Source organism: Mauremys reevesii, linkage group 3 (assembly GCF_016161935.1).
Source record: "Mauremys reevesii isolate NIE-2019 linkage group 3, ASM1616193v1, whole genome shotgun sequence".
NCBI classification, from domain to species: Eukaryota; Metazoa; Chordata; order Testudines; family Geoemydidae; genus Mauremys; species Mauremys reevesii.
In genome coordinates this window covers 17,180,381-17,206,341 of record NC_052625.1, presented here as the reverse complement: position 1 = coordinate 17,206,341, position 25,961 = coordinate 17,180,381, and the positions used below count along the sequence as shown (strand labels likewise).

Here is a 25,961-nt window from a genome sequence, read left to right as displayed (position 1 = left end):
ATACAGGTAATATTGGATGCAGCCCACATAACACGTTTGTGGGCCACAATGGTAAATAGGTTAAGAACCACTGTTCTAGTGGCTGCAGCCAACAGAGGATATAAACCCTAATACTGCTACAGCTTAGATTCTCCTTGAGCACAAGTGATAAGCAGAGATGGTCTTTACTACCCACACAGGCCTTACCCCACCTGATTTTTGAACCCCAGGTAATGACAAGATAATTCTAAATTTTCTTTCATTTAAAAAAAAAGTTTCTAACGTTTTCCATTGGGGAAAAATCCTTAAAAATATAAGCCAATTGCTAGGGCTGAAAGTTTGATGATTTTTTACTTTTTAAAAAAATCATTATTTATTCTGTCCTCCATACAGTTGCCAAGTGTTGGCGTTTGGGGACCATGAAAACCACAACCACAAGTCTTTTGATTTTCTGGGAGGACCCCAGACTAGTTGGTGATTGTGCTATCTGAGCAGCTTTTTATGGGGCTCAAGCTGCCAATTGGCAACCCACAGCCGTACCTTTCAACTTGCCAAGACCAATTGGGAAATGTAATGTGTGATAAAGACCAAAAATGAGGGGGACAAAATAATAATTGATGCAGAAAACGTAAAATGCTTTGAGATTCCCTCCTTTGGTGTAAATAACTTTTCTACAACCTCAGTTTTGTGACTATTTCAGATGCTAGCAATTTTAACAGAAGGAGCAAGAGGAGACCAAGTTCGTATGGAATGGAGGTAACTTGGAGACTAAAATGAATAATATTCCTCAAAATGGGGTACACTGGAGAGGCAAGCCTAAAATTAAGCTGCACAGCCAGTATAACTTTGCCACAAAGGGAAACTTAACAGAGGTGACAAGGCCTACTCGACTAAGAAGCAGAAAGCACCCTGGGGCTCCTGAATACTGATCCTTGCTGTGACAGAGGATCCTTGCTCTTGCCTTGGTCAAGTCACAATCTTCCTATTTAAGTTACCTCTTATTTAAAAATAGGGTATCACCACTCTCTAACATGCATATATCACAGAGTGTTGCAACACTGAAAGTGCTATATAAATAGAATTTTATTATGAAACAGGGCCGCCCAGAGGGGGGGGCAAGAGGGGCAATTTGCCCCAGGCCCTAAGCCCCACAGGGGCCCCCACCAGAGTTTTTCGGGGCCCCTGGAGCGGGGTCCTTCACTCGCTCCGGGGGGCCTGGAAAACTCTTGCGGGGCCGGGCGCAGGAGCTTCTTCTGCTCCCGGTCTTCGCCGGCGGGCGGAAGGACCCCCGCTGGCGAATTACCGCCGAAGACGGAGCGGGACCCGCCGCCGAAGTTCAGCTCGGTCTTCGGCGGTAATTCGGCAGCGGGGGGGCCCCGCCGCGGGTCTTTGGGGCACTTCGGCGGTAGGTCCCGGAACAGAAGGGCCCCCCGCCGCCGAAGACCCCGGGCCCCCGGAATCCTCTGGGCGGCCCTGTTATGAAAGAGAAACAGATGAAAGATGGTGGAGAGAAAATGTATACAGGTGAGAGCAAACAAGATAGAGGATGAAGTCCTGGCCCTGGAAGTCAATGAGAGTTTTGCCACTTATTACAATGGGCCCAGGATTTCACAAAGAAGAGAATGTGACATGGGAAAGAGAGCGAAAGGACAGCTGGGTCAAGAATGGGGTGACTATGAAAGCAAGAATGAGGAGATGGTGCTTTTCAAAGAAAGGAAAGAATAAAAAATAAAGAACAGCAGGCATAAATGAGAAAAGAAAAGAAAATAGCGATAAACCAAATGGGTGGGTTGTGAAAGAAGAGAAACCAATGGAAGACTGATAAGCAAAGAAAGATTATTTTTAAATTAGCAAATTTATTTCTGCTCTTTTCTGTTATTGTACTTATTAGTCCTACGTCGCTGTAAGATTAGCAGGGAGAGGAACTTTGAGTACTTATGTGGCTACTTAGGTCATTAAAGTTAAAAAACTAGCGGGGGGCAGGGGGAGGAGCCAGAGATAACCAAAATACACAAACAAACCTCTATCAGATGGAGTCTCAAGGTCCAGACCTCCACCTTATTTGAAAGACCTTGGAAGACGTACGTATGTGTGTGCACTCTTTCCTATGCACAAATTCCATCACGGGCAGTTGACTCTACTCCTCTTGAACCAGAGGCCACTCCCATCCCCATCTCTGTACATAAAGCCAATCAGTAAAGTTTTGAGACCCTCTATGAATTCTTTATTGCCCACTGCAAAATCTTAAGGTCACTACTGTTCACAGCACTATGGTCATGGTGCATTGTCAAGTTTTCTTTTGGAAGAGAGACGAAAAATTGACTCAGAGGCTACCCAAAAGTTCCTCTTGTGGTTGTGGTAAGGGAGTTGAAGGTCTGCTCAGGGACAGGAGGTTTAAGTATTATGTTTTATTTCGGCTTTCATCTGTAAGTCCATGTGGCTGCAATGTGGGGTAGCTTTAACCAACACCCCTGAAATCTGTGGAGCAATGGAATCAATCACAATATGCCTTCCAATTGGTTGACACTGCTCCATACCTCAATATTACCTCTGAGGTAAACAATAATTATAGTATGACCTGTCGGTTTAACAGATTGCAGCTGATCACGATGCAGGATTTCTCTCTCATACATAATATACTTTAAGGCAGAAATTCCAGCCAGAGGGAATCTACAATAGTGTAAACTACTGTCTCCTCAGTTTGATAAAAGCTATCTTCAGTAGAGTATACTGTTAATCTCTGCCCTTTTTTCAACACAAGGAAAAGTAGTTTCTCACTAGAAACCTCAGCTCCAGACAATGTTTTTGAAGTCACACACATGGGTTCTGCCAACAACACTGTAATTTAATGTGCCTGGTCTTGAGATGGGCTGATCACACACAAGTTCCTAGTGAGTTCAGAAAGAATGAAGGGTATTAAGCACCACTTTGGATCATCAGACCCAATGTCTGTCAAGACAATTACAGTTCTGCTGTTAAGTATTTCATGTGCTGATTAATTCAAAACTATAAACAAGGAAAAACACCTTTCAGCTTATCCACAACGTGAACATCTACCTTCTTCTCTCTGTTATTCCCTCCCCCACCCCCCGCCAAAGAATCTCCTGGATATTTTCTGTAACAAGACACCACATTTTAAGATAGCACTGAAATCTTTCTTAGAAAAGTTATAAAAAAGTATGATTATGGGAGGTGTGGTTGCAACATCACAATACTTTACATATTGCAAACTTTGGGGCAAACTCAGATATACTTACTCACTCTGAGTAGCACTTTAATCCATGAATAATCTCATAGATATCAGTGGGATTATTCATGGATTAATGTCCTATTTGGCATGACTATGGGTATCAGAATCTGGCCATTATTGATTAGAAGCCATATTTCATTATAGTTACACTACAGCCATGAACTGTGAGCTGATGTCACAACTATAAAATGATTTTAAGATAGTTAGCATATATCAGAACTCAATAAAAAACTATTTCGTCTCCAGATTGTTCAAAAATACAGTAATTCCATCATTATGAAAGCGAATATGATTGATTATCATTATGCCTCTGTCCAAAGCTATACTACATACCTGTAAAATGCCATATTGAGTGCAAAATGTTTTGCTGACCTTTAACGCATAAAGGTGACTAGCAGAACTGCATTTCAAAGCACTCTAGAAGTCATGCATTCCAAAACACACTGTCCATTTATCTCCAGAGGGCTTACAAACTGGAATCTCCACAATTCAGATTCTCCATCGCTTATGGCCAATCCTTTAGCATGTCAACTGCTCAACTTCATAATGCTTTGCAACAAAAATCACTTGCAGTAATGTTTTTGCTTTGTATATAAAACAAAATTTACATGATTTATTTGGTATTGATATTTACGCGTTTGGTGTCTAGAGTTTCATTTTCCCAGCCAATTGCTGATTTTACTCATTTAAGTTACAATGCAAAATATAAAATATATGTTTAATATTCTTCAGGAGAAGAGAAGGACTCCACCCCACTCTCCTTGGATGCAGTGCATATCTCCCGTGCCATGCTGGGCTAACTGCATGAATCAGCACAGATGAGAGCATGGTCCTGGCCCCTTCTGAGGCAGCTAGAACTGGCAATGACACTAATATGGAGCATCTCCTACATTTAAGAGAGTGCTAGTATTGCCACTATGACCAGCTCTTGCAATACAAGTGCAGCAGGGAGAGAGGAGATGAGAAGAAGATTCTCCTTGCCCCATCCCTGCCTTGCATATCCATACATAGACCAACTACACTTATGCCCTGTGTCTATATAGCAAAATAACCTGTGATACCAAGATATCGGATATATGAAAATTGCCTCGCTTCAGGTATATTATTCAAATGTTTAAACTATGCGCAGAGTGAATGAACAGTTCTTGTTAACCTGTTGACTGTAATCCAGCAGTACAATAATTAAACATTTAATATAATCTATTACTGTAGTCATTTAGCATCTTTAGGTAAGGATTTCAAACATTAAGCCACACAAGCCCACCACCCCCACCATGAACCTGAGTGAGTAGTGTTAATCCCTTTTCACCGATGGAGAAACTGAGGAATAGAGTGGTTAAGTGGCGTGCTCAAAAACACAAAGGTATGTCTCCATATCATTCCACACAAACTATCGGCCAAATCCTGACTGGGCACATGCACATAACAGCACAAAACCCCACACCACTGCTATTGCACTCGCTGGACATGAAGACCACCTTATTCTGGCCCTTAACAAAAGTCATGGAGAGAACCTCCTCCAGATTTTCAATGACAAAAACTATGCATAAATATAATGGGTCATGGTCCACATGTATGTGTTACTTCTTAGACCTAGCCAAATTAAGCCGTTTGGCTCTATCGTTGTCAGAATTTGGTTCTTCATCTATAAAAGCATAATCTCACCCTCCATTGAAATGAAGTCACCTCCAAGGCAGAATGCATGAACTGTTTAATAGCACACAGTAACAACACATAACAGAAATAAGAGAGAAAGCAATCGAGATTTTGCCACTTGACCCAAATTGGAATTTGGCCAACCCACTGCTTATACAAAGGGACTCTCTTTTGCATGGTACCCTGGGATTTTTTAACAACATGAATGATCAAGACCACAATTTCATGTGTCCTCCAAAAATCAGTACCTACAGCAGCAGCTTCTTAGCATCGGGTTGAGACACTGACTCAATTCTGAATTAGAGGCAAGATTAACTAAGTTGCTAGCATTGCTTCCTGGGTCTTCCTTAGAGAGCTCCTATCCAAGGATTGATGATATCCAATCCTTAACTTGTGAGATCTGATGAGATCACAGCCAGTGATAGCTGTACATTTAAGAAAATACATCTGTGGTGCTTAGGGTTGCCAACTTGGTAATATTTAAAAATCGGACACTCCAGCAGGAGTGCCGGAACCTCCCCGAGCCCTGAGGTCCCGCCTCCATCCACTCCTCTTCCCCCTACCCTCTGTCTCTCACCACTTTTCCCCTCCCACTCACCACCCGGGTCAGGGGAAACTCGCCTGCAGAGCCAGGGCTGGGAGCTGCAGCTGTCCTACACAGGTCGGAGCCAGCCCTGGCTGAGTAGGGGCTAGCATGAGTTATGACCCAGCGCCTCCCCTGCTCACAGGGGAGACACTGTTGGCTCCCCTTTTTGACCACACTTTCTGGTCGAAAACTGGGCACCTGGCTACCCTAGGGTGCTGCCTGACATGCCACTATAAATAAGCGAAATCCCCATAGATTTTAACAGTACAGTGAGTGGGTGTTGTGTGATACCAAGGATGGAGTTAAAGACTTTTCTCCTTCGCTGCATACTTCTAGTATAGACAGGCAATGCTGTGATTTGCCCTGATCTCTGGTTCTAAGCAGTGAAAACTGTACTGGTGCAAATTTCAGATCAGCCTGTCTGTGCTAACGTTGCTGTCTGAAATGCCCAATGTAGACAAGGCCTAAGTTAGCGGAGTGGGGTAGGATTACTCACACCATCTCCCCTCCAACCACATGCCCCGGGAGAGTCACAATTCAGCTGTAAATTTCTATCTTTTCCATATGCCCAGATCCAACCATCACAACATAAGTAACTTTCCTGTTAATCCAGCCTTGAAAAAGTTACCAACAAACAATAGTAATAGCAAAGGTTTGAATTCACTCTTCCTCTGCCCTTCCTTCAACAACTTCAAAGCCTCATTGGAATTGGAACCGCTTAAAAGCCGGCATTAAATAGCATGAGAAATTCATTTTTTTCTTTTAAAAAACAAAGAAAAGTAAATGCAAAAACATAATACAATTAAAATTCAAAGTTAAAATTTCACAGTTAAAATAAAGGCAGGAGATTGCATTAATGCAGCTTTTTATACATAATACAATAATTTTCTTTATTAGGGGCCAGGAATTTAAGTCGGAGCATAAGTGGGCATTTATACCATATCCATATGAAAGAAGCTTGCAGAAGAACTTAAATTAACTCTGAATGGCAGGATTTAATACCACTGCTTTTCATTTTGTTCAGCTATTTGAAAACAGTACATTAACTGTGATGTCATTGGCCATTGCTTTACTGTTAATATTTTTTTTTAAAACTTATCACTGACTGTTCTTTTAACCCACCAAATATCTAAGCCTCTACTGCTGAAACACTGTTGACCTGGTTATCTCAGCAAAGAGGGCCTACACACATATTTGCTTTACATTAAAATAAGTCTTGAGCTGAAAATAAAGTATTAAGGCCAGAGCCAATGCTCACTGATGTCCATGGGAGTATTTTTATTTGCTACAATGGGCGCTGGACTGGACACTTCATGAAGAAACTATTTGAAAAGTATAACTACAGCCAGTCTATATAATTGTGTGTATATGAAAAAGGTATTATGTTCACTGAAAACTTTCTCATGCAAAAATCTCTTTGAAAAGCGGACACAATAACCTGGTGATTTGGGGTGCAAGGTAGTTATTTATAGGTGTTCCATCCGATACAATCTTTCCTAGCAGTTAACCCTACACACAGTTCTGAGCGTATTGTTTACTAATGTCAACAGTCCTGTTCACTTTGTCACAGTGGATCCAGCCAGGTAAAGCACAGCACCCGGCAGCATTTGCAGACTTGGGTCTAAACAATGTATAGGTAAACAGAGGAAAAAAATGTACTAGCAATTTGAAACAAATTATTTAGGAAGCTCATAAAAATGCTGAAATACTTTAACTGTCCATGTCTGAGTTTATCCCATTTTCATGGTAACAACAGTCAAGATGTTAGAGAAAGTAGAATAGGAAGAAAACAACTGAACTTTGAAACTTACTTTAAAGTAGCTTTCAATATACATTTTAGCATTATTTTTCAGGCAGCTCTGTTTTCAGTTTGTAATTCTTTCTTTTATTGCCAGTCAGCATCCAGGAATTTCAACAGAAGATAGATAATCTGGGTTACCTCACTGAGAAATTCTCTCTCTCTCTAATCTCTGTTCCCTTTTTTAGCTACATCAGTTGATGCTCTTCAATCCAGACACATAAGAACAGGCAGGTTTATTCTCCGGCTCACCATCTCCCCAGAGCAATTGGGTGGAGAACAAGCGAGACCTTGGCTCCAACATCTCTACTCAATGGCCAGCATAGCTAAGCAGGAGAAAGGAAGCAGACAGGGAAGAACTATGACTCAGAGATATCCCTCAGAGTCATAATGCCTTCCAGAGCTTGGGTTGACACACTGTATTTCTACAGCAGCGGGGAAAGGAACAGAAATTAGAGTATGCTATGGCTCAGAAAGGAGGGGCATCTTATCTAATTCCAGCTGAAATTCCTTGGCATCACATAACTTTAATATATTTATATATTTTAATTTAATTTGAAAACAAAATTGCCTTTACCTGAAAAATACTTACTAATACAGACACACACACAGAGTATAAAGTATTTTTCAGACCTACCTGAAAAATACTTTATATATACACATATAAATTTACTCTCAAAGGGTTATATTCTGGCATCTTTAGTCACACTGAGTAGTACCTTTGAGGTAAGGTTCCCAGACTACTTGCAAAGTAAAGCTCTACTCAGCACAGGGCATATCTACATGGAGATATTTGGAAAAGTAAAGATGAATTAACAAAAGGTGTGAAGTTGAAGGTGTGAAATTAAAGCACATTAATCCTTGTGTGGACGCTCTCATTCAGAAGTAAAGTGCCCTTAGTTTTGTTTAACTTAATCTTTCTTCAAAGGGGATTAAGATGAAGTGAATTAAGGCCACTTTACTTCTGAATGAGAGCTTCTACACAGGGGTTTAATACACTTAAACTTTATATCTTTAGTTAAAAGTTAAAATGAAATTGGAGGCTATTTCTACACTTAAAACACTACAGCTGCGCCACTGTAGCTCTTCAGTGTAGACACTTATTACGGCAACAGGAAGGACTCTCCCCTGGCTGTAGGTAATCGACCTGCCCAAGAGATGGTAGGTAGGTCGACAGAAGAATTCTCTCATCAACCTAGTTCTGTCTACCCCAGGGATTAGGTCAGTACACACCCCAGAGAGATGCAGCTATGCCAATGTAATTTTTTCAGTGCAGACCAGTCCTGAAAGTCCTCGTACAGACAAGCCCATAGATTCATATAGTTTAAGGATAAAAGTAGATTTTCTACTCTGATCTCCTGTTTATCACAGGATGTTAAACTTCTCCCAGTCACTCCCGTATTGAGGCCAATAATCTGAGTTTGGCTAAAGCATATCTCCCAGAAAGGCATCCAGTCTTGATTTGAAAACCTCAAGAAATGAAGAATCCACCACTTCCTTTGATAGCTTGTTCCACTGGTTAATCACAAGTAAGGTTGGCAGAATTTGATCAAAATGAATTTGTTCCTGCCTAATTTCTCTTACTTCCTGTCTCTTAGAAGGAAAAAGGCAGCCTTCATGGAATAAGTTTTACTTGTTTGTTTTAATTTATTTTTAAAAAATACTATAACTATAGTTAGGAGAAATTTCTATTTTAAACAGTGTCACGTTAATTTTGACAATAGTGGATATTTTTTAAGACTATGTTGATCTATTATTATAAACTTCTATTTCCAGAATGCAATTACAGCCGTAAAAGCATATTTGGCTATAGTATATCTTAATTCATATTCAGAATAATATGCAAAGCACATAGGCCTTTGATTGAAAACACTTTCTTGCTCTTTACCTGCTAATGTCCCCCCTTTTCCACTCCCACCCCCAAAAAACGCAACACACAACAAGAAGACTTGACATGTTGAGTCTGAGGAAGCTGATATGGATCTAACATGTCAAGAATCCACACACTAACAGATGCCAGACTCTAACTACCCTAACTAGACATGATAGGCTGTACTGAGGTTTTCCAGTGATCACACTTAAGAAAGAAAGAAAGAAAGAAAGAAAGAAAGAAAGAAAGAAAGAAAGAAAGAAAGACCTAAGTACAATGAACTGCAAAAATTTAACTTCCAATTATGTTCCTGATTTTGGGTTAAGCTTTTTCTCCTTTTAGGGGAAATAAAAGAAAATGGAAGAGCACATAAATACAAACAAGGAAATTCAAAGTTACAGCCAGCATGTTATCTTTAATTCATGCTTTAGGTCTTAATGGTGGGATAGATACAACCTAGTTAATCAACATATGTTTAAAAGAAACAAAAAAACAAAAAATAGGCAAACTATTACAAGTAACTATTTAAGTTACTTTCTTAAAATACAGCTACATTTGGAGAAAAACCAATATCAAAACTAAATTTGCAAACTGCCATAGGAGTCAATGTTGGTTATAAATCACCAGCATAAAAAGACAGAGTTAACATGCCTGGAGTAACAGATAGCACTGAATTGTATTGCATTCTATCATTTGTAAAGATAATATTATTTCTAGGTTGGAATTAAGAATGTGCAAGAATTTAAATATCAAGACAGATAATGTCTGTCTTCATAATTGGCATGCATCATTTATTTTAAAAACAGAAAAAAAATATATTAACAAAATTTAAATATTTACTCTGCTAATTTTTCAAATGGACAAAAAAGAAACCAGAAAAAGATTCCATACGTTAAATAAGTTTTATGGGACTTTCATTAAATTTTAAGTTGTTTTTAAAGCAGCATTTATTAGTAAGAGCTACAGTTACTCATTCTGATTGAGTGTGATGTAATTAGATTTTTTTTAAGTCAAGAGCACTAATATTGCTCACTCAGGCCTCTGTTCACCTTTCAGTGTGTGTGCGTAAATCCCATTAACTTTATTGGTAGCTGCGTATGAGTATCGAGGGAAGAATCAACCCCTCAGCTATAAAGATTAGAAATAATGTAAAGCTTTTTTTCTCCCCACAACGTATGTGTGCACCATTGAGTGACAGTGAATGTAGTAACTTTATCATGAAATAGAATGTGGGTGGGTGTGCACACATACATATATATATACAAACACAGAGAGAGAGAGATCATATCTGCCACATCTTGGTATGCTCACAATAATTTATAATAAAGATTAAAAATAGATGCATATATTTTTAAAGTTTGAAAGAAGTTTGGCTGGATTTGATTTAGAAATGTTGCATAAACAAAATCATCAAGATTTCAAATTAGGTTTTTATAACAAACATAGCTTAATTTTGAAAAATAAGACTATACAAGAAGTTGGATCTGATCATGCAAACTCTCACGGCTGAACATAGTATGCATTATGTTTAGTAGTTAGGGTTGGAAGGCTTGGGCCTTAAGTCCATTACAAAAAATGAATTGGTTAATCATTGCCACTTAGTACTCTCTTTTTCTTTTCTAAAAGATTTTTAAATCCAGAAAGAAGCTATACATTAAATAATAAATATATTAATTCTCATAACTATTTAAAAATGTATTTGGCTGCCTTAGCGTGTATGATATGAAGTCTTATTTTGATAGACAACATTTCAATTACATTTCTGAATATACACCAGCAGATCTTGGATGTAATTAACGTGTCCCATCCATCCATAAACAGCAGCAAAAGTTAGACATTGTAACCGCTCCTAAATATTGCAACAAATCATTTATACAAGAGCAGAAAAGGGTACTCAGGCCCAGTGTGGAATTTCAAATCAGAGTGACAAATTACATTCTCTCTCTCTCTTTCTTTCTTTCTCTTTTAAAAAAGTATTATTATGTATTGGGTTCATGTCAGACCTTTATGGTTACCTTAATTTTTACTATACAGTTATATACATTTTGCATTTTATTTACTATCTGTTTTATATTGGTGCCCATCACCATAGTATCTGAGTACAAATGTATATCAAAGACAATAGCAGTCTCAGCTTCAAGCAGATTTTTAACAGCCATGGTTTGGGGCTAACCACAAAAATTAACCTAAGGTAAAAATACAATAACATATTTCAGTAGTTAATTTTTCCAAGGCACATTGCTTTGGTATCTACTACACACTAAAACTAATATATTCAAAATATTTTGGAGAATTATTTTAATCATAAGGTGTCTTTGCCCTAGATAGCCTGACAACTATCAGCTACTCTATATAATGATCCTGTTTTATAACTCATTTGTAAAAGATTCCTGCTTTTAATAATATTTCAATTTGGAAAAAAGATACTACATAATTGCCCTTTGTTTAGAGAAATTCTGTAAAGATATGTATTTTTTAAACTATTACAATATAAATACAACAGTAGCTTTATTATAAATATGACAAAGTACAATCCAAAAGGGACCATCTAAAATGCCACAGTTGCAAACCTTTAAGACTGTAACAAAAATGACTGAGATTCTACTATCAGTTTACTATCCTTCAACAATTTCCCTGACAGTGGCGTCAAATAATGTTGAATTATGGACATTCTTACAGGAAGTCTTATTTCATGTTCGTTTTTTGATCAGTTCCCTGCTAGTCCTTATAGGAATTTGGCCGATTGCCAACTTTCCTTTAAAATGTTCTGTATACATAATTGGCTTGTGTATGATTAAATGATCATTTAATCAAACTTTAGTATTTTATATTTGTTCAACAAGTTTATTTTACATAAGAAAATACTGTCGTCCCAATAAAAGCTATCACATACTACTGAAGTACTTTATTTGAATTTGTGTTAGCTTCTTTTTTATATTGTGTTCTTTTTAAAAAGCTGATTTATAAAAGCTACCTATATACACATTATTGTAAGGTAAATGTCATAATCTTTTACAGTTCAGGTTATAGTACCTGAGAGCCAAGGTGAAGTGACTTTATAGCAGACAACCCATAGTAATAGGTAATCCAAATATGTTAAACTAAGAAACTGAATTTCTATTATGCGACTACAGACACTCTTTTGTTTTATAGTGTGGAGTTGCACTATATCATTTTCCTACCAACACCAAGCAACAGCTGGGTTTTAAATCTTTTAGGGCTATAACTAACATTAAAAAATTTAAACTGCAAATGTTTGAGAGTTAATGATTTTAAATGGTTTATTTTGAAAGTTGTGTGATTAGGATAATACTTCAACCAGGTTTTTTAAAGACAAGGGTACTTGCTGATCCTGAGTTTAATTCTTCCAAGAAAAAACACAACTGCCTTTTACTCTGCGAATCATAACAATGGTAAACAACAACTCTACGGGTTCCATAATAGCAGGCAATGGGGTCACTCTTGTGGGAGAGGGATGTTTTAGTGACCTATTGCCACTGAGCTAGTTAAATCACCGAACAATGGTTAGTGTTATGGGGCTTTACTTTGCAAAATCTAGCATTAGTGTCATAGCTGTCCATTAAGGGTGAGACTTAAGAGCACTAACACTGAGGGGCCTATAAGGAAAGAATAAATAGGAGAAAAACAATATTTAAAAAAAAACCCTTTACACTGCACAGTATAAGAAAATGTAATTAAATCCATAATAAAAGCTTTTACATACTTACTCATTTATTACTCTCAAAAGTACATGTACTTCAATTTCTGAATTCAAAACTGACCAGGCAATATAACCTACTCATGGAGTAACCACAACAGCAACAAAAGCAGCGCACAACTTGTATTTCAAAGAGGTACAGACCAATAAATGAACTTGGAGGCACATCCTAATTATCCAGATCAGTGTCAAGCAGTCAACACCTTATTATTTAATCATTAAGGACTAGATACAGCAGTCCTTACTGGGACAAAAACTTCCAGTGAAATTAATTCGCCAGAGTAAGAACTGCGGGATCTAAAACTAGTCTCCCCTGGGATTCTCTAGACATGTTTCCATGAATAAGAGCAAGAACTAACCAGCCCAACCATCGAAAATAAAAAGTTGGACGGTAACTCTCATCTAATCATCTCACATCTGAACACCAACCATTCTGCTGCTGCTGCTGCGCTGGAAACTTTTGTAAACAGACCAGGAGGGCAGAAGTAAAACCCTTTCACCCACCCATCAAGCCAGTTCAATGGAAGTGAGAGAGATGTCCCCAAGTCCTTGCGTTTAAAAAATCACTCTGACAAAGAGACCCTTTGCCTATCTTGCTGCCTCACAGTGCCACCCCGGACACAAACAAAATAAATCGCCTGAACGTATGTCATAGTCCCCCATACGCTCCTCGCAGTATCTCAGAGTGACCTCGTTACAGCCACAGCTGAGCCTATTGGGTCCCGTATGGCCGTGCTGAGCATTGGGGTGCGGACCCTTATTTCTCTCACACCGGGGCGAGCATAGAGAGCCAGGGCTGAGTGACCCACGCACCAATTTGCAGCTAAACGCCCCCGATGACTTTTTTACCTTTTAAACCCAACCATTTCCCTTGTCCCCCATTGGATAATTAACCCCCAGCAGCACAGTGGCTGGCTCCAGCGCTGTGTGGTTCCCTGCTCGTCTTTAACCTCTCCAGGCAGGCTCGCCCCTGGACGCGCATTTCAAGGGTTTGCTTTTATCACCTTCCCGGGGAGCGGGCTTGGGGACAGGGGGGATTTCGCCTCTTCCGCGCGCTGCCCCCACTCCACAGGCGCAGGCCAGCAAAGAGCCCGCGGCCTGAGGGAGAGGGAACCTCGCCCGCTTCCCTCCCTTTTCCACTGGCGCGTCCAGCCGCGAACTCGCTCCGCTTCCTCAAGCGGCGTTTCGCTGCCGGAGCGCGCAGGGACAAGCGGGCAGAGCCGGGCAAACGCTCAGCGGCCGCTAGCTCCATTTCACCCACTCGCCGCTAGCGCGGTCCCCGCGGGGAGCGGGCCCTGTCCCCAAGGCTTGCCCCCTCCTGACTCCACTGACCCCCTTCTTCCTCCCCCCCCGCAGGGCCCAGTGCGCCCCATAACCCCTGTCCTCTCCCCCCGCAGGGCCCAGTGCGCCCCATAACCCCCGTCCTCTCCCCCCGCAGGGCCCAGTGAGCCCCCAAGCCCCCAGTCCTCTCCGCCCGCAGGGCCCAGTGCGCCCCATAACCCCCGTCCTCTCCCCCCGCAGGGCCCAGTGCGCCCCATAACCCCCTTCCTCTCCTCCCCGCAGGGCCCAGTGCGCCCCATAACCCCCGTCCTCTCCCCCCGCAGGGCCCAGTGCGCCCCATAACCCCCAGTCCTCTCCCCCCGCAGGGCCCAGTGCGCCCCATAACCCCCGTCCTCTCCCCCCGCAGGGCCCAGTGCGCCCCCAAATCCCCCTTCCTCTCCTCCCGCAGGGCCCAGTGATCCCCATAACCCCCGTCCTCTCCTCCCCGCAGGGTCCAGTGCGCCCCAAATCCCCGTCCTCTCCTCCCCGCAGGGTCCAGTGCGCCCCCAAAGCCCCTTCCTCTCCCCGCAGGGTCCAGTGCGCCCCAAACCCCTTCCTCTCCCCCGCAGGGTCCAGTGCGCCCCAAACCCCTTCCTCTCCGCCTGCTGGGCCCAGTGCGCCCCCACACCCCCATCCCCTTGCCCCGCACGGCCAGTTTCGCCCCAATCCCCACTTCCTCTCCCCCCGCAGGGGCCAGTGCGCCCCCAACCGCCTTCCTCTCCCCCCGCAGGGCCCAGTGCGCCCCAAACCTCCTTCCTCTCCCCCGGCAGGGCCCAGTGCGCCCCAAATCTCCTTCCTCTACCCCCCGCAGGGCCCTGTGCGCCCCAAAACCCCTTCCTCTCCCCCGGGATGGGCCAGTGGGCCCCCAAACCCCCTTCCTCTCCCCCTGCAGGGCCCAGTGCGCCCCCAAACCTCCTTCCTCTCCCCCCGCAGGGCCAGTTGCGCCCCAATCCCCTCTTCCTCGCCCCCCGCAGGGCCCAGTGCGCCCCCAAACCTCCTTCCTCTCCCCCGGCAGGGCCCAGTGCGCCCCAAACCTCCTTCCTCTCCCCCCGCAGGGCCAGTTGCGCCCCAAAGCTCCTTCCTCTACCCCCCGCAGGGCCCTGTGCGCCCCCAAACCGCCTTCCTCTCCCCGCAGGGCCCAGTGCGCCCAAAACCTCCTTCCTCTCCCCCGCAGTGCCCTGTGAGCCCCATAACCCCCTTCCTCTCCCCCCGTAGGGTCCCCCTACACGCGCTCTCCAACCCGCCTGCCCCCAGTTCCAGCAATGCGCCCCCTCCCCTTTCCTCTCCTCTCCGTAATCCTAGTGCACCCCCGCCCCCCAGCCGCTCTCCTCTCCAGCCCGCAGCCCTAACCCCGCAGCACGGCCGCGGGGCCTGGAGGGGAGGGTGCTGGGGGGCGGTTCGCCAGGGCCCAGCGGAAGAGGGCGCAGGCACTGACCCAAGCCCTCGAGCATGGCCCGGGGTTTAGCGGTCTCCGGAGGAGGGAGCGCGGGAAGACAGCAGCAGTGCCAGGCCCCGGACTCTAGTGGCAACACCGGAATGGCCAAGGGGATTTCCTCGCCCCAGGAAACTGCCTGGTGCAGAGAGCGGACAGCTTCCCAAGCGCCGGGGCAAGAGGCGGCTACAGCGCACCTCGGCTGGGCTCTAGAGACAGCGGGGTTAATGAGATCACGAGGCGCTCCGGCTCACACAACACCTGAAGGGGATCCATCCCCCTGCATTTGTCAGCACAGCCTGACGCAGACAACACCCCGGCTGTCAAGGTGGCTGGGCCACATTCACAGGCGAAGGGAGAAGGACCCTTCTCTTGTCATCCTCCCCCGTTCCTAACGCGCAGCCCAGCCCCGATCGATCGATCGACCTCCTCTTCTCGGCCAGCGCCCGCGGACGCTGCCCCACCGCGCTGGGAACCTCGCCACTTCTGAGCTGCACTTGAACATCTCCCTCCGTCTAGGAAAGGCAAAAGACACGTGTGCCGCTTTCCTCCCACAGCCTCTCTGCACAGCCTCACGCTGATGGGAATTAAAGACCAGAAAGCATCCCCCCTCCCCTTCCAACCTACTTCAACTTTCTGAAGCAAATACATACCAAATGGGGCAATCCGGAGGTGACACATTCACATGTCACACCTATCGCATAAGCAGTGAAACCACAACTCCCAAGTTAAAAGCAGGAACTTTTGTTTTGGCCAACCTAAGACAATTTGGCCTCGCTATCTATATTGCAATCTTTGCAAGCCACACACTGAAGGTAAATTACTAACAAGCGGGCACAAGGTGAATATTACCACGGGAGCGCAATGAATTTATATCAATCCTCAGCCTTATAAAAAAAACCCACCCCAAACTACAACTTCATTTCTTTAGCTTTCACTTTAATAAAATAATGATTCGTTGGGAGAAGGGGGTATAAATCTTCATTTTGGAAGCAATTAAAGTGTTGATTTCATTCGTGCCCCTAAGCGATTCTTGTAATTTGCTCAAATAGCTTTATGTACCCAGCACTCCAGAGCTTTTAGAAACCCATTTTCTAGTTAGACTTGTTGGATTACAATTTTTATTCAACAGCAGCTATCCGAGTTTTCCTAATCTAGATCTGAATTTAACAGTTCCCTCATTTTAAACGTTAGAATAGTTAGGTCGGATGCAAGTCAGCCAGACAGAAGCAGCGCCCATGTTTCCATCTTGTTTCCAATGTCTCATTACAAAAGCTGAGAGAGTCCTGCTAACATTTAGAAATAGTTGAAAGCTTTTACATTCTCAGTATAATTAAAAAACACTGGGTTTCTTGCAAGTTCATGCCTTCAGTCAAACCATTCTTCTGTTCTACCGCTACATTAATAACAGTCCGATAATCTTTGCTTCTTTCTCGTACATAAAAAAAAATTTGAGCTAATACCAAAGCTGAAGTATAGTGCACCTTTTTGTAAGTAATCTATAAAATAACTCCTGGTTGACAGTGTTCTTGATAATGGCAAAGCAGCTAAGAAAACTCCTGTCTGCTTGACTGCGCCTTGCTTTAACAAAAGGAAGCCTCCAGAGTCAGCCTCATTACACCTAGAATTGTATATAGGAACCAGATCATAGTTTTTAGTTGTTGGTTTGTTTTTTTCCCCTGAGCTAAATACTATTTCTGGTAATAAACAACCAGCCATTAAAACGTTACAATTCACAACCAGGAGCTCAAAACGCCAAGGCTCATCCACGTTAATGTTTTAGAAGCTTGATTTGGCTTTGGTAACCTCTTGAAATTAACCCAAAAAAAAATCACACTACAAGCCAGTGAAGGAAAGCAGCTAACACAAGTCGTCACTATATGCACACATTGGGTGTAGAAGCCTCTAGGGTCTGGTCTATCCCAGCTTTAACACAGACATCCTAAAAGCCACTAAACTGTATTTTTTTTCTAAAGGAGACCGTTTGAAAAACTTGAAAGATCAATGAAAATAAATTAAAACCTTGGTCTGGTTTTATTTTTCTATTAAGTAAAAATAAAATGGGCGCGCTTGCAGCAGGCAGGCTGTGCACAAAGCAATGTTCACTGAGGTCTAAAAGCGCTCGGCCAAGGAAAACTGACAAGACAGACTAATGAACCGTAGAGACAGGAGGAAAATAGCCAGTATTTGCTAGATTTCAAACACTCTCTGTCTTCCCTGGACCACCTATCTCGGATTTTATTATTATTTTTCTAAGTGGCTTCAGCTATTCCTTTCCAAGCATCCAGAAGCCTGCGATTCACGGCTAACGCTTCTATTATTATAAAGGGTAAATAAAATAAAGACAAAAATTAAAAGCGACAAGAAACAGGTCAAGTTTGCAGGCAATGCTTTTACAAGCTCATCTCGCCAGGTCGAATCCGGGAGCAAGCCTTAATGAAGCAATAATAGCCACATTATTCAAAAATTTTCATTTCGATGGAAATTTATCTAAAAGGGACTTAATCATATGCAAATAATAAAAGGAGGCGTAGTGACCCAGCAAGCGATCTGCATACAAATTTCAGCGTGTGCAACACTGGAGAGATCATCATACCTGATCTGTTAGATTTGCTGATCTTGTTATGTCTTCACTGTCTGATTTTGATCCGCCTTCTCTATCGTCTATCACCAAATCGATTGGCATTTTTCCTTTCAAACAGCTAATATACCGGTGGCAGAAATTGTCACATAATTCGTGTACCTACATTATGACAGAGGTAAAAAAAATGAAAATATAATCAGGAGTACATAAGTGAAATTGACAAGTGCAATCAACCAACCCTTCCCCCAGCCTTGTGACATCAAAAGTTCTAAATGGGGGGAACACACAGCAATTATCCCCCGGAGACCTCTAGACGCATCCAGAATTAGGAATAACTTTCTTTTCTCGCAAAATAGAGATATCCCAGAAAATTGACAGTGACAAGATGATTCACAGGCTACAACATATTCAACACCCGTGTTAAATTCATCTGCTCCCGGAGCTGTGGCCATGAGAGAGGTGACCTGCATGGGTGACATTTAAGGTAAACTATTTAATTTCAACCAGTTATTTCATCATAAAACCTTTCCAAATACTATGAAAAGAGAAAGGGATTTTTAAAAAAATCCAACTGGATGCACTATACTGAAATACATTATAGGCATCCATCATCTTAAACCCCAAATCACTGTAATATATTTGTTCTTGAGTTTCCAATATTAATGGGCATATTTTACCATCTTTCATGTAGAGTGAAAACAACCTGCCTGTGATGGTTAGATAAAATGGCTGGGGGTTCTAAAGAAACTTTTCGACCATTTAAAAACCTCTCGAAATGTTTATTTTTTGGAGAAAGGGGATTCTCTTGTACGCCAGCTGTCAATTACATATAAAAATCCACTGGAAACCTGAACGTGCGTTCAAGTGAATGTTAGTTTGAATTACATTGCGTTCATATTGCTATTAATTATTATTATTAATAATAATACGATTATTAATAATAATAATAATAATAATACTATTATTGCTGAGATTTCCAGAATAGGGAGGGAAACAGAATTAAGCCTGCATATTCTCTTTTAGCTTAGAGGTGTGCAGCATGCACAGAATCAAGAAACTGACACAACTATCAACCCTGCTTTGTCTCTGCAAAATGTTACAGGACAATCTGTGCCCTGACTGTGACCTGCAGATGGCTCTTAAAAAAAATCTGGACCAAACTAACTGAAACTAAACAAAGCACCTTCACCAAAAACAATCAATCTCCGAGGCGTGGCTGAAAGAAGCAAACAACATTCAGAATATCATCTGCAGTACACAGAACTACAACTATTTATACAAAGCCAGCAAGGTATTAACATGAACACGAGGCCGGGTCGCTTGTGAGCCCGGTTTTAGAGGCTGAAATTGTAATTAAACTGCGAAGAGAAATGGACTCTAAGATTGGTCTTGACACTAATTACCAGACAGAAAGACATTTATGCAAATTTACCAGAAGCTTGAACTTCAGCAATACTGAAACGTAGGAGGAAGGGAGAAAAAAAATTACCTTCTCTAATTCCAACAGATGAAACCTTAATACTTGTATGGCTTGAATCATCTGCAAAGACACAAACAACACGGGCATCTATCTCATTCCTGAGTTTCGGTATATCCCCATAGCTGCCCCTGCTGTAGTCTATAACTTCACTTTTTTTTAGTAGTAGTAGTAGTAAATAAAAAAGTTGTTTTGATTTATGGCAATAACACTAAAACTTAATAGCAGTGGCTTTGTACGCTGTTTAACAAGAAGCGAGCTAGAGTTAACAAAAAATCCTATTGCAATGAAGTAGCTAAATTATACGGATCGTAAACATCTTCAAAAAGTGCAATCTATTGCAACATCGTCGGACCCTCGCTTTGCAAACTAGCAGAAAATATTCCTAATGCAGAGGCAAAGTATTTGTTTATCCTGAAAAAAAAACAAACCTTGACTTCATTTTAGGTCGGTTACTTAAACTATTCATCTCTCTCCATAGTCACTGTTTACATTTCCCATAAAGCTATTTTAAAGGTGCGGGGGGATATGGGGAGACCTCAAATTCTCTGACACATTCGTAGATAAATCCATGCACCGCTTTAGGCAGGCAAGTCTGCCATAAAGACCCCAAACTCTCCTTTGGATGGGGCTTTCTTTATGTACCTCCTGATGTGATTTTACTTAACACGGAATTCCCACACTGCATTACTTGTAATTAAAAAGATCCACGCGAGGAAATTCCCATTTAGAGCCCCAAATCCTTGTCAAAGCCTAGAACCACCTCTCCCCAGAGGACAGAGAAATAAAAGAGAGCGCTGTTAACTCTTACCAAGTTATCCAGTTCAGGATTAGAGGAAAATAGGGGTTTTTCTGCTCGGATCTAAATATAAGAAAGGGGAGGGAAAAAAAAGATTTGAAATATGGAAACAGAAAAAAGCAGGCATTATTATTTCTTGCTTCATTACACTGTCGGGTCCATTATGTAACCTTTCCTTCAAAGCTCTGACTGTTAGATTTAGTACATCATATAAACACTTAAACAAATGAATCAAATGCACTGAAAATACCCACAGAACTTAGCATTAGTTACATCTATCTAGCCACGCTCCATCTTGCGTGAGCTGCACATCCCTACAATCAAAGTTTAAAAATATATATATTCTTTCTTTCTTTCTTTCTTTCTTTCTTTCTTTCTTTCTTTCTTTCGACGGTACAATCGAGACTGTATTGATTTATTTCTGGCAGTATGGAAGGGGAGGCTATGAATGTAGGGGTTTTTAAGGGAGACTTGTTTTCTTGTTCTGTTAGAGGTTTTTTTCCCCCCAGTACGGTTTTGCTGACCTGTTTGGCGAACACTGCTATGTCTTCATTGAAAGACTCTGAGGAGCAAACATCGCCTCCCGCTACCCCGGGCTCCCGGGGAGTGCATGTAGCTAATTCACATTTCTCAAAAATCAGTGCTAAAAGAGGGAACAGGGGGTGTCTGAAAGAAAATACAATGGTCACAAACAAGACAATGGTTAGTCCCAGAATAAGTGGGGGAGAAACAGCCAAGGTGATCTTTTAGCAAGCCCACTACCACCACCCCAGCTGCACCCCCTCCCCCAATCATAGCTCACCTACCCTTCAACCGAGAGACCTGAAGTCGAAGGCCCTGAGCCATGGACTGTATCTGATGATCGCTTCAGCATATCTGGCCAGAGAAATTGTTAACATTTGCTATGAATAAAACCAGAGCGGTTCCAGCAGCCATTTTGAATTAACTTTCCTTTCCTTTTTTTTTTTAATTCTTATTATTTTGGTTTAGCTCCCCTTCAAGTTGAGGACTTTCTTGATTAAAAAAAAATCAGCCAAACCCCAGCTTTTTGGACTCGGGTGTGGAACGTGCAAATCCCCCTTGGCATCGGTCATGATAACGTTCAAAATGAGAGCTGTTAACTTCGAAGACCAGCCAAAGTGCCAGTGAGATGCCCCAATTCGGGTAGCACCAGCGATCCAGCGATCCATTTACATTCACTTCAGTTGGCAGAGCACGCTTTTATTTGGGTCATCATCCCCCCCCCCGCAAGTTACTCAACAGAGGCGCTGCTCACCCCTCTTTTTGCTGTATAATATTGCACGATGATACGGGCCTTAGAAACGTATAAGCCAAATGCTTTGATTTTTACTAGCTGGAGTAACTCTTAAGGAGAAGTTTAAAGTCATTTACTAGCTATAAAAGCTCAACTGAAAATGTAACATTTTATTTTATTTTATTACAAAATGCGTTCAACTTCCGGGTTTCATAACTATTCCAGAGAATCCGGAATGGAGTTTTAAACGAGACCTACAGATCTGTGATAATGAGATAAAGAAACTGGATGATGGGATGGTTTTGCTTCAAAGCTCGCTGTTCTCAGCGAGATGGGGAAACGGGATCTTAAAGTTCACTTCAACTTAATATGCGCGAACTGTTTTTAAAGATATCCGCGGAGCAACGTAACCCATCAGTTCCAAATGCAATGGCCTAGAAACTGTTTTATAAGTTACCGCATTGAGATGCCTCCAATGCTGCTACAAAACAGTGCACATCTCAAAGAAACAACCCCGAATTTTTCTACTTAATACAGCATTAAATATTAACAAAGCTAAAAAGTTTTATTCAGAATGGAACAGTTCAAGATATTCTTTCTAAACTCTTCCAAAAGATTTTACCTCCCAAAGCAGGTTGTACCACGGAAATCTTTCCTTTTGATCACAACACTAATGACTAATTTTCTTTAAGCTCACAGTTTAGGTCTTTTATATTTAAAAGTTGTGATCAAAACCACATAGTAGTCTAGGTTTATGCAACCAAGTATCTTTCCGTGTACACGCACACGCACACACACACGGCAAGTTATAATATTTGAACTGAATACTACCTATGGATAACGTTTATCCGTTTCAAGCCCCCATGGAAAGTAAATCTTCTTTATTGGAGAATCATATGCCGAGCATAATGTGATGCAAAGAAAACTTTAAATCCACCCAAAAATGTGCATGCAATTATAATGGAAGCCCGGGTCACAAGAATGTACCTACAATCTGAGGTTCAATTACTTTTACTTGTGCCTTCGTCAGCTAGGGAAATAAGGGAATAATCATATCTTAGCTAATAAACCCTATGCCAGCTTTACCTACCCATAAATGGCATCTTTATCTCTCTTTAAAGCGTCATTGACAGAGGAGCCCATACTGGGAGGCATGGCGTTGGTGTGAGCAGTATGCGGGTATTGATGAGAATGCAGCGGAGGACCGTGATTCAGATGGTGAACAGGCTGCATGGATCTGGCGGCGTGAGGATCCCCATACATGGTGGTGGGGATCCCTACTCCATCCATCCCACCGTAATGGGGTAAATCGTCGTACTGCATGACAGACAAAGAAAAAAGGGTCAGAAGGCCAGTCGTAACCGGAGGTTAGAACGGGGAAAGCCGTTCCAGAGTCTTTCACTTGGTGAAGGTCCAGCACATGGATTGGGCAGTGGTAAACCTATGAATTTAAAATAAACAGGAACAAAAAAAAAAGAGGGGAGAGGGTGAGGATCTGTAAAAATACATTTCCCCCATAGGCCCTCAAAACGGATTAATTCTGGATCCTTGAAAAGCATCCTTGTGGAGGGAAGTAGGTAAACGCAGTGTAGGTTGCTTTGGAGTGACGCTCAAAATAAACACGTTGCTGAAAAGTTGCCTGCTTCACTATGTCTCCACAGCAAAAGTTAAAATGAGGACACCTATTATTAACACGTGAATTAATACCGGCTCCTGGTTTAAGGTATTTCTCTGTGTGTCTGTGTGTGTAAATTGTCCCAATGTGAAGCATTTCCTAATGTTTAAATTATAAATTAAACTCTCTTTAACAAAAATGTAAAGCACCAGTTTAGATGCAAGACCAAAGCTGATACACTTTTTCTAATTATTGCAGCACAATTTGAAAATCTGGAATTCCCATGTGGAGGGAAAACGTGAGTTAAAGCAGTTAATTAGTTTTAAGATATCCTGTTTTAAACCTTCCCACTGTTAAGAAGGGAAGTACACAAGTATCAATGATCTGATGTTATCCAAAGTTTAATAACAAAAGAGTCAATTTTTGGTTTACAGCTATTATGTACAAGCTATTTTAATGTCGATTTGCTGCAGATGTATGCATGTGCTACTGAAAGTTTTGAATTTTAAGTATATTCTTTGTTAAACATTAAGAACCGAAAGTTAAAGTGGTATTTAAGGATAAGGGAAAACTGCCACTTTTAACCTATTAAAAGCAAAAGTGTGAATAAGTTGTTTTTAAAAAACACGGAAAATTGCTTGAACTGAAAGAGTAAAGGCAAGTTTGTCAGTACAGCAACTTTCTTTTACAAACTGTACTTTGAGGGACAGTACACAAATTATTGCAAGCAAACTTAATGTTATGTCGTTTTTCTTTTAAAAACTCCATTCGTTACATTGTAATTGTCCCTCGCAATATTTTCATCGCATTTCAATTTATCTGATAAGTCGAGAAAAATTAGTATTGCATCCAAAATAGTAATAATAAATATATGTGCATATTATTTCTGCCTACTTCAAATTTAAATATGCAACTATTTTTAAATGAAGGTCTGACTACAGCACAGCACATTTGTGATGGCAAAAAGTTATGTTTACTTACAATTTAATAAGTTATCTTTGAAAAGTGAAGATGTATGTCATCACTAACATATTAAAATGTTCAAAGACACGTTAGTTAAATATTTTAAACACTGGTGACTTTAAAACGACATTGTATTCTTAGCAGTATATCTGTAATACTGATAAATACATACACTTGTATTTTCAGTTACATGCCTGTATGTCATTACTTTATAGAAAGTTTGCCTCTTTAGTGAGATGTATGTGATAGGAATTGATAGAATCAAGACATTGACAATATATATATATAGGTTTGAGCTAAAGAAGAGGTGGAGAAAAAACTTTTTCGCAGCGTCTCTGTCAGCCACGTTTCAATATTATTTCACATTTAAATTCCATTTTTAATACGTACCCTTTGCGCCATCGGCCTGGCTTGCTCCCTTCCTACTTCAACTTCTAATATATCCTCTTTAAGGCCAGTGTGAAAAGAAACAAACGCAAACTCTCCCCCAAACCCCCCAAAATGCAAAAATCCCTTAGAGTCGCCAGCAATATGAGCAATCGAGGAAAATCTTCAGCTTACTGGATCTCAAAGAAACGATACAATAATTCAGCATTAAAAAAAAAGAGAGAGACTCGCGCTCCTTCTCTTTCTTTCTCTCTCTCCCTCTCCCTCTTTCGTTTCCAAGACAGCAGCGGGGAGAAAGCAAATATCCTTTCCCCAAATCAGTTTTTTTTTGGTTTAAAAAAAAAGTGCCCCTCAAACCCAACTACCAAGTCTCATGGCTTTTTGCCACTCCAGCTGTCAATCAAAGGCGAGGTTGTCAAGGTGGTGAATGAATGATGATGATCCGCTGTGTGTACTTCCAGTGCTCTGGACACCTCCAATGTTAATATTCAAATGCACGGAGGTCTAAGCGCTGGCTGGTTCTTGAATCAGTCCTAATTCCTAATCAGCTCTCGCTCGCGCGCTCCCTGTCCCCCTTTGCAGCGGGAGAGGCTAGAGGAAGAGGGTTAAAAATGTCTGTCTGAGTTTGTCTTAAAGGAGCCACGATCGATGCCGCCTGCTGCAAGTCTCCCGTGCGTGTGTAAAGTGTGTGTTGCACAGGCGGAGAGGTGGGTTTGGACCAGAATGCTGGAACCCGGAAGTAGTGGTGGCCATAACAGGTCGCGTCTTACACAATGCACTGGGCTGCATCAACTCGGCTCCCAGCGCAGGGGTGGGTTGGGTGAGATGCGAGCGAAGAGGCTCTGCGAGCCGCAGAAGCGTTCAATTAACAACACACACACACACGCAGGGTTACAGTGACTAAAATAGATGGTGATTCTGGTGTGCGGCCGGGCTATTAGCTATTTTAAGAGCTCCCTGTAAGTAGAGTTTATTGCTGCCGGCCAAATGACGGGGCAATGCAGGGCTGGGATTTTGTTTTGTTTTGTTTTGCAGGGGGGCAGGATTTGTTGCTGTCCCCCTTTTCACACCGAATGCTTTGGGTAATTGTTCGCAGCCCTTGCGAAAGATCTGAGATGGCTCACATGAGTTATGCGAAGGAGAGAGGAGCAATGGTCACAGATACAACATCCATCCTTCTTCCCAGAGCCCCGCAAGCACTGCTAGTGCTCCAGCGCTTCTAAGGGTTAGAGCAAAACTAGATGACCCAGAGCATCTGCTTCTGGACACTGG

General features: G+C 41.9%; 1 protein-coding gene and 1 long non-coding RNA gene across 5 annotated transcripts in view; one reads left to right on the top strand and one right to left on the bottom strand.

Moving 5' to 3' along the window:
• Positions 1-4,734, top strand: part of LOC120400748 — a 30,500-nt gene extending 25,766 nt beyond the window's left edge. The window contains exons 3-4 of the long non-coding RNA XR_005596038.1: positions 680-735; positions 3,962-4,734. This is a non-coding gene — a long non-coding RNA (uncharacterized LOC120400748). The remainder of the gene's footprint in view (positions 1-679; positions 736-3,961) is intronic.
• Positions 1-25,433, bottom strand: part of MEIS1 (Meis homeobox 1) — a 126,863-nt gene extending 101,430 nt beyond the window's left edge. For 2 of the 4 annotated variants that reach the window (XM_039529689.1, XM_039529691.1), the window contains exons 1-6: positions 24,693-25,427; positions 22,815-23,041; positions 20,994-21,135; positions 20,482-20,532; positions 19,683-19,733; positions 18,206-18,352 (exon numbers count right to left, since the gene is read on the bottom strand). In XM_039529689.1, coding sequence (XP_039385623.1) covers positions 18,206-18,352; positions 19,683-19,733; positions 20,482-20,532; positions 20,994-21,135; positions 22,815-23,041; positions 24,693-24,704 — 630 coding nt within the window. In that variant the 5' untranslated portion in view covers positions 24,705-25,427. Of the gene's footprint in view, positions 1-18,205; positions 18,353-19,682; positions 19,734-20,481; positions 20,533-20,993; positions 21,136-21,275; positions 21,293-22,814; positions 23,042-24,692 lie in introns of those variants that run through there. The other 2 variants (XM_039529690.1, XM_039529692.1) reach the window with 2 other exon arrangements.
• Positions 25,434-25,961: the final 528 nt, after the last annotated feature.